Source organism: Gopherus evgoodei, chromosome 1 (genome assembly GCF_007399415.2).
Source record: "Gopherus evgoodei ecotype Sinaloan lineage chromosome 1, rGopEvg1_v1.p, whole genome shotgun sequence".
NCBI lineage: Eukaryota > Metazoa > Chordata > Testudines > Testudinidae > Gopherus > Gopherus evgoodei.
Window position 1 is genome coordinate 158,165,249 of NC_044322.1, and position 9,471 is coordinate 158,174,719.

The following is a 9,471-nucleotide window of genomic DNA, read 5'->3' on the forward strand; positions in this document are numbered from 1 at the left end:
AAGTAGCCAGACCTCCAAGGCAATGATGATTTCTTCACTTTGCACGTCCTAGGTTTCTAATGTGTTTTTTTTTATTTTTTAAGTAACTACCTCATTCATGTTGGGATTTTTATTGATTAAATTACTGTTGGTCCTAAATTATATGTATTCTCAACCTTACGGGATTTTTCCCCTGAGGATATAATAACCATATACGTCCGTCAAGTTTAAAATTATTTTTGTTTTGCCAGCCTACATGCCAGATGCCAAAAATGGCCAGTTGCATTCTCTTACCTAAATTCGTCTTGCAATGTCAATTTCAAAAAGCAGTCTTGAGTTCCTGTCCTAAACTGCTTTGCAGTGATGCTATTGGAAAAGATGTTGCCTTTCAACCCCTCCCTAACAGTCACAATTCTGTTGGGGGTGCATAATTTTACAGATATGAAATAGAAGGTGTTCGGACACCAAGACAATTTGTATAGTATAAGAAACTAAATAGAACAGACACTACAGTACTTACAGGGTTCTGAATAGCGCTCATTAAACTGACTTGTCTATCAGTTTCACTCTACCACCAAAAGGTGTAGAAGCTTTCATTTCAGAAATCCAAGCTTGAACTCTGAAAAAATAGTGACCATATGAGGACTAGTCACCACTGGCGAGTAAAGAAGATTTTAAGCCAGGTATGTTTCCATGTTAAGTAAAGACTACTTTTCAAGGTACATTTATGACAGTCACTGATACAACCCATCTTGTGAAGTCCTAACAAACTACTACTTTTTTATACTCTATTTAAACATTATAATCTCACTATAAAGCAGCAAACACAGATAAAGCTGGAATTCTTGATCTTGCCATAAATTATTTTGACAGAGCAGAACTACCCACAGGCATAATGTTACATTTTGCTTTAGGAAAAAAAGTAGCACTTTTTCCAAAGCAATTTCCAGGCTTCCTATGATTTCCTATGGCAGCAACTATTTTTTTATTTTAAAATTCAGCTTGTTGAAGAGGATTGTGTTCAAATTGAGTTTCAGCTCAGAAAGGACTGGCTCCCTCCAACTTTTTTTTTTTTTTTTAATTATTCAGAACAGCTATACAGGTTTCTCAGACTGGCAGAAGTATTTCTAAAAGGAGGACTATTTCACAGTATAAGCATTTACCAGATGCTGAGGAGTGAAGAAGGATCCAACCGTGCTTGTAACAGAAAAGATATTTTTAGGGTACAAAAAACAATTTATTCAATGTTCACCCTTAATTCATATAATCAGAAACTGGTTGGCATTATTTCTTTGTATTTCAGTTCCTCAACATCAAATTTTTACACATTTAATCAGACAAAGAGCCTACTGATAACCGTGGGCAAATATTACTCCCAGGCATTGTTACCTGAAGATTGTACATCACAAAACCTTTTTAAAAACAAGAGAATATTCACATTATTTAAAAAAGAGAACAGCAGCATACAAAGTAAGCAGTATTATTATTTGTTGAATTACTTCTAACATCATAACCCGGCTTCCAATAAAGTACTTTTGTTAAATTATTTTCTGTACTAGTCACATGGACATTTTGTACTTTGTAAGATTTAAAGCATTTTCTCTCATGAGATATCAAGTACAGAAAAGATTGCAGGAAATTGACAAGGTATAGAAAACAACTCAGAATTCTGATGAGGTCACAAACCATTCAAGCTTTACTGTCATGGTTACCACGAACTAGCCAGATCACCTAGATTTAGGTATGCAGTCTTTAAGCCCCTTTGTTTTCAGTTTTAAACAATTTTTACCAAAAAATTCCCAGGTTTTACATAAAGTACATTATTTTTTTCTATTTCCACCCTACTTTTGTATCACTCAAATATATAAATAACTTGTTTTATTAGGATATACAATACATTGCATGAGATATACGTATTTTCATAATACATTAATATGTGTATATGCAAAGTTGCCAGCTGAAGTAAGACTATGCATTAGTCTAGAAGATGCACACAAGAAAGAGGCACACAAGCTCTGAAGTGTGTGAGCATCTGAACATACTGATGAATCTCAGGTAAACATTTCAAGCTGTTAGCAGGTAACAGTTTAAAGATCTGACACACTAAAATGGGAAGAAAATGATAATCTGTATCAGAGTACTTTTCAGAACCAAGGAAGTATTCAAAAGTTTTTAAAAAACAAGAACAGGAAAAAAGGATGAAGTCGAGTGTATGCACTGCAAATGGTGTGGCCCAATTACTATATGTAAATATTTATAGGCTAACAGCTCTAAGTCTACAACAGAAAACTGTTTATTCAAACAAAAATTTTATTTGGGGATTAGAAACGTATTGTTTTTTTAAACTCAGAGGAGCGTGTTTTGAGTTCTGTTTTAGTTTCTGTAGCAAACCACATGATGAACGGAATTCAAAGCACTAATCTACTGAATACTCTTCCTCCCCCCCCCCCCACACACACACCTTTCCATCCACCAAAATAAACCTTGAGATTTACCCACAAAAATTATTAATCGTTTTTTGCACTGATTTTCACCTGTTTTTGTTGTTGTGGTAATAAACACTGATAAATTCCTGGGAAAAATTAAACAAGATAAAAACTGAAAAAGGGCCTTAGTAGTCTTATAGCTCATACATCTAGATTCACATATTGTATCTGTAAAAGTACTTCCACAAAGCCCTGAAAAATCCTTAACTATGCACATCCACAACGTATACCTCACATTCCACAAGTTGAGTCTACCACATCTATGCTGTGTACAGGTGATTTCAATCTTTGGGACTATCATCCCAACACTTTTCACAAGCACTAAGTTCAATTACAGTTTGTAAAAACACGGATGTATTTTAAATTCCAAAGTGATTGGTGCTAAATGAGAATGGAATTCTAAGTGTGGCATTTTGAAAAGTTAAGGGGTATCAGAATTGAGAGATGAAAAACAGACCCTGTATGAAGCGCAAAATATTTAAGTCTGAAGTCACATTTGGCAAGGGTGGGTAACAGTTAAAAATAGTGAGTCTATGAACGCCCTCCTCCTTAGCCCTACAGTATTAACGCAATACTGTAACAAGGAAAGCATGTGTATTTTTCTTAATATAAGTTTGGAGTGAAACTGATTTGAAAGGTTCTTGGAGTAGGTGGAAATAGAAGGAAGGTTCTACATATCATTAAATTTAGCTTACAAGCAGTATCAATGAAGAAACAAACAGGCACAGGTACTGGTATTAAAAAAAGACCACATATTTTTAAGTATTTTGCAAGATGTGAAAACATCGTTCCAGGCTGCATAAGTAAATCCTATTGAGTTTATAGTAGGGAGTCTTTTCCATGTACCAAACCAGTCTAGAAAGTCAGACAGATTTTACAGAATTCATCAGATAAAACAAATGTAACATTGTTAAAGTAAGAAAGTGCACTGTATACACAGCGGGTTTGGGTTTATTTTATAGATAGCTTGGAAGTGAGCACAGCACATAGCACTAAAGTATTGAGTGTGCTCAACTGATAGAACTTTTTGAATAGGCTATTTCTCATGTTGGTGATATAGGTTTTTTCCCCCCCACTTTCATAACTCTGGCCCAATAGACACTATGAACAAGAAGTTAACAGTTCCATTTTGTTAAACGGGGAAGAAGTTGCTAATTTCAATTAAGTTTAACTGTTTCTCTGGATTTTTCATACAGCAGTTAAGAGCCTCTGATGTTCTTACAGTGACCACCATTCACAACTATAACTGGAAGTGCCTGTAAGTCTATAAAAACTTAGATAAATAACTGAAGATTTTTTCCTGATATAATTCCAAGTTAACTGCTGCTTTTGGTGTGTACCAAGTCAGTCCAAACCAGCATGAAGCTGATATGATTATGTATTCCGAGACAGCACAACAGTATTAAAACTGTTAGACTGTTCTTCACCTAAACTCTAATCTGCTAATTGTGTTTGATCTGATCCCATCCCTTCCTAGACTTTATCTTTCTCCAAGCCTCAGGTTTGCTCCTTCCCAGTCACCAATCCCTCTAAAATTAACTTCTGTCCTGCCTCTCCCTCAGCTTCTTCCAAAAGCATCACAACATCACAACATAAGTTTGATCAGGTTTTTTTTTGAAGTGTTAACATGCATTCCAAAAATAATTCTTATAACAACTGTATGACTGCCAGTAGATACCCCATAAAACTGGACAGATGGATTGAGTAGGACTTGCAGAGAAGCACCAATATTTTAAGTGACACATGGGACAGAGAAGCACTCTCATGACTTTCCCTCTTCCCACAATCATACCTGAATGGAATTGACTGTGGCAATTTGAAGGATGAAAACATTTGCTAGGATTGGGCCATACTTGAATGAATTCCTTGTTGTTGGCAACTGATATGCTTACAAATGAATCTCAAATTCTGGAGTCAAGAGTTAAAACATAGCAAGGTTTGAAAACTATGTCGCATGTCCACTATGTCAGTCATGAAGTCATGTCCCTATATCCTTAAGGGATTTTTTTTTGTTTTCTTAATGAGAACTTTTGGTTCTGTAAAAACATAGACATAGTCATAATAAGGTGATCTGGACTGAGCAGTGCCAGGAGGCTTTCCGGGCGCTGAAGGAGGCTCTGGTTAGTGGCCCCGTTCTGGCAAACCCAGATTTTGACAAACCCTTTATGGTGTTCACTGATGACTCAGACACGGGACTGGGGGCAGTGTTAATGCAGGAGGATGAAAAGGGGGAGAGACACCCCATCGTGTACCTGAGTAAGAAGCTGCTACCCCGGGAACAAAGCTACGCGGCCATCGAGAAGGAATGCCTGGCCATGGTGTGGGCCCTTAAGAAACTAGAGCCATATCTCTTTGGGCGACACTTCACCGTGTACACCGACCACTCTCCCCTGACCTGGCTGCACCAGATGAAAGGAGCCAACGCCAAGCTCCTGAGGTGGAGCCTGCTCCTGCAGGACTATGACATGGACGTGGTCCATGTGAAGGGAAGTGCCAACCTGACAGCGGACGCGTTGTCCCGGAGAGGGGGCCCTGAACTTCCCAGGTCACTGGGCAGAGTGACCCCGCTCAGTTCAGTCTCGAAGGGGGGAGAGATGTGATGCAGTAGGGACTGTCTGTGTGGGGAGTGGGAGTGCAGGGGAGGACTTTAGGGGATGGACGATGCCAGAGCCTGTAACCTGATCTAGGTAAGGGAGGGGAAAGGTCAACACCTTTGCCCGGGAAGGGGAAAAAAGGAAGGGAGTGGCAGGAGGGAAGCAGTTGGAGTTTGGGCTTGGGGCTGTGTGGGCGGAATTCAGGGTATCCTAGCTAGGATCCAAGCACCCTGAAAGCCCAGAGGGACTCTGTGGAGGGGTCCTGACTGTGCCTGCAAGCTCTGCTGTAACCTGTGTTCCTGTTGTCCAATAAACCTTCTGTTTTACTGGCTGGCTAAGAGTCACTGTGGGTCCCAGGAAGAGGGGTCACAGTTAAAACAAGAAACAACATAAGGATTGCATAGTAAGCAGGCACAGGGGAGGAAGCCTGCAACAAACATTAGCTCTCATCCTAATCTTCAACACTGACTGGTTTACAATATGAAGCATGAACATATCTTCTAAAATCTGTTAGAATTAACTACTCTTACTGTAGATAAGACTATCCAGAGTAACATCAAAGCCAAGCTTTTTACAAAACCTAAAAATCAATAAATGTTTACTACTTTTTTTTTAAATCTACATAAACGTTTAGTGTTAGAGAAACGTAGATACCCCTGCACTGGCTGTAAACCCAACCGTGCAGTGTTGTAAGCCTGAAAAAAATCACATTGGCTATTTATCACCACCACCACCGGCTCTCCAAAAAAACTAGGGAAGAAAAGAAAAGGAATCAGCGTAGGGAGCGGCGCCCCGGCTTCCCGGTGTCCTGAGGCGTTAGGACCAGGGAGATTTGAAGTGTCCCGGACGTGCCGCTGCCCAGAGCGCCCGGTACCCGGCCCAACCCCCGGCTCTAAGAGCCCGAGCTCTCCGCCCTGAGCCCCGCTAGCCTCGGGGGTGCCCGTAGGCCGGGCCCGGTCACCTCCGCCAGGCGGACTCGCCGCCACCCGCCCTCCAGGAAGCCCGCTGGACCCGGGAGCCCCCCGGCCCAAGCAGCGGCAGGCGGCGCCTGGTCACTCACAGGTCACGATGGGCTTGTTCTCCATGGTGTAGATCACCGGAGGCTGCGGCGGCTTCTCCTCCTCCTCGGCGGCCGGCGCCGCGGCAGGGTCCATGGGCGGGCGGGGTCCTCAGCCCCGGCTCCTGCTCCGGCTCCAGCTCCGCGCCATGGAACCAGCGCTGCTGCCGCTGCCGCCGCCGCCGGCTTCCTCCCCCTGCCCCGCGCCGGGGGCCGGGACAGGCTGCTCCGTTCTGGTCTCCCCCTCCCCCCTGGCCGCGCGCGCTGCCCCCGCGGCCCTGCCCCAGAGTGCAGCGAGTCTCGCGCTCCCCACTTCCCGTGGGGCTGGCGGAGCATTACCACTTCCGGGGGGAGGGGCGGGGTTACAGGGAAGCGGGCGGCGGGCCGCTGACACAGAACAGGTTGGGGGCGGGTGCGAGCTGAAGAGACGAGCCCGGGCGGGCAGGGCGGGCAGAGGGACAAGCGGCGGGTGGGGGAAGGGACAGACAGACTAGCGGGGGCGCTGCGGGAGCCTCCGGGGAGGCGCGCGCGGGCCGGGGCGGGGCCTCGGCTGAGCCCCGCCCGCTGCCCCCCTCCGCTAGCCGCCCCGGACACGGGCGCTGTCAGGGCCGCCTGGCGTGGGGCAGGGCCCGGCAGGTGACAGGCTGAGGTCGCGTCTTGGCTCTCCCGGCCCCGGCTGGTCCTCCCGGGGGCATCCAGGCAGCCCCCTCCGGTCCCCAGTGCCACCTCCCTGAGTTGTTAGCTACCGGGCACCCTCCCCTCTGGTTCCTCCCGCCCCCAGGAGCAAACCCGCCCCTCCCATCAGTTCTTTTTGGGGCACGCTCCAGGCAGGTTGCCCCCCAGAGCTGGGGCAGGGAGAATAAACACAAAGTTAATAGCAAAGTCTCGTGTTCAGAGGTGAACTAGTGAAGAGAAGCAAACGGGTGCAAGTTACACAGACACAAACATAAAGATGCAACCTCAGGTATTACACTTAGGAAGTTAAAATCTCTTTTGCAACCTACATATCCTAATACAGCTATTACTGAGTTCCTTGGCATAGCCTCCGGCCTACCACCTGGCTCCAGTGCTGCACACCCAGCAGACCACCTAGATACTGGCCCTCAGTTTCTGGCTACCTTTCACTTCAATTCCCTTTTCTTTTAACAGGGATTGCAAATTGCAGGCAACTTTTCCTTTTTGCCAACCTATGTTGATTCATGATAGGGAAAATTCCATCCTTGTTTAGTTTTGCAAGACTGACAGTTTTCTTTTCAATATCAAGTTGTTTCCATGTTTTCCCATTAATTTTAATGGGTCACCTCACCTCATCTTTTTCTGGGTTGTAGGATGCTAGGTGATTGGAGCTAGGCTCATGTGGGTAGAGAGGCAGACTGTCCCTGCCTTGCTGACCACCGGTGGTGAGATGGAGCTGAGTGTTGCAGCACAAATACATAAATTCATAACTGCAGTCTGTATATGTAGCTGATAATGACTATCGAGTTCAGAACGTTACAAGCTTTCATAAAAAACCTTACTCAACATGTTTTTACACAGTAACTGGTATACAAGCAGTTGATTCAATTGCTTTTTCTTTGGGGTTCAGACCCTCTGTTCTCCCATTGGATGTCTGGACCCTGATTGTCACAGACCCCAGAACCACTGGCTACAGTGAGGGGCAGGGAGTGGGGTTTTGGTTTTTGCCTCAGTTTGGGAGGGGCTAGCTGGAGCAAGCTGGTGGCGCTCAGGCCAGTTTCCAGCATAGCATGCCACTCAAAGGCCAGGTCCACACCACAGCGTTAAATCGATTTAAACACCGTTAAATCGATTTAACGCTGTACCCGTCCACACTACAAGGCACTTAAAGTCGATTTTAAGGAATCTTAAAATCGATTTCTGTACTCCAGCTAAACGAAAGGAGTAACCCTAAAATGGATTTTACAAAATCGATTTAGGACTAGTGTGGACGGAAATCGAAGTTAATGGCCTCCGGGAGGTATCCCACAGTGCACCAGTGGCCGCTCTGGACAGGTAAAGGAACTCTACTGCACTGGCCAGGTACACAGGAAAAGCCCTGGGAACTTTTGAATTGCATTTCCTGTTTGGCCAGCATGGAGCTCTCAGCAGCACAGGTAACAATGCAGTCTCCTGAGAATAGGAAAAGAGCTCCAGCGTGGAACGCACAGGAGTTATTGGATCTGATCACTGTATGGGGAGAAGATTCTGTGCTATCAGAACTGCGTTCCAGAAGACGAAATGAGAAAACTTTTGAAAAGATTTCTAATGCCATGAGGCAGAGAGGCCATAGCAGGGACTCGGTGCAGTGCAGAGTTAAAGTGAAGGAGCTCAGACAAGCATACCAGAAAACCAAAGCAGCAAATGGCAGATCCGGATCTGGGCCAAAAACATGCCGCTTCTATGCAGAGCTGCATGCAATTTTAGGTGGCTGCGCCACAACAAGCCCCCCCCTTGTCTGTGGATTCAGAGGTGGGGGTAGTAATATCAGCCATTGCTGATGATTCTGCGGACGGCGAAGATGTGGAGGAGGAAGAGGAGGACGAGATGGCAGAGACCACACAGCACTCCATTCTCCCCAACAGCCAGGAGCTTTTCCTCACCCAGACAGAATTACCCTCGCAGCCCTCCCAAGCCACTAGCCCAGACAATGAAGCCATGGAAGCGACCTCTGGTGAGTGTACTTTTTTAAATAAAAAACATAGTTTAAAAGCAAGCGTTTTTTAATGATTGATTTGCCATGAGTGCTTGCATCCATTAGCTGGCATTAAAGTTACTGGAAAAGTCTGTTAACATGTCTGGGGATGGAGCGGAAATCCTCCAGGGACATCTCTATGAAGCACTCCTGTAGGTACCCCAAAAGCCTTTTCAGAAGGTTTCTGGGCAGGGCAGCCTTATTCCGTCCACCATGGTACGAAACTTTACCACGCCATGCCTGGAGCACGTAATCGGGTATCATTGCATGACAAAGCCTAGCTGCGTATGGTCCTGGGGATTGCTGGCATTCAAGAAGCATAATTTCTTTTTCTCTGTCTGTAATCCTCAGGAGAGTGATATCGTTCATGGTCACCTGGTAAAAAGTAATGTAGTTTATTAAGGGGACAGAGATGACCCTTCCTTCGTTTCTGCTTTCCTGCGCCTTTAAAAAAATCCTTCCCTAGCAGTTAGCCATGGGGGGGAAGGTAAAAAATAGCCCATTCCTACGGGGAGGTGTCTCTAATGGCGCTGACCTTTTTAGCACTTGGGCAGCAGGAATTATCGCTGCTAATTGCCAAGGCATAGAGGGGGGAAGGGAGAGGTGATAAGGTTTCAGTGACCTCCCATTACAGCAGACATGCAGAGTGGGGGGGAAAACCATTCA

At 45.1% G+C, this 9,471-nt stretch overlaps 1 protein-coding gene across 1 annotated transcript in view; it reads right to left on the reverse strand.

The window, feature by feature from the left end:
• TRAPPC10 (trafficking protein particle complex 10) overlaps positions 1-6,352 on the reverse strand; it is a 94,514-nt gene extending 88,162 nt beyond the window's left edge. The window contains exon 1 of the mRNA XM_030576679.1: positions 6,120-6,352. Coding sequence (XP_030432539.1) covers positions 6,120-6,213 — 94 coding nt within the window. The 5' untranslated portion in view covers positions 6,214-6,352. The remainder of the gene's footprint in view (positions 1-6,119) is intronic.
• Between the last annotated feature and the right edge of the window lie 3,119 nt (positions 6,353-9,471).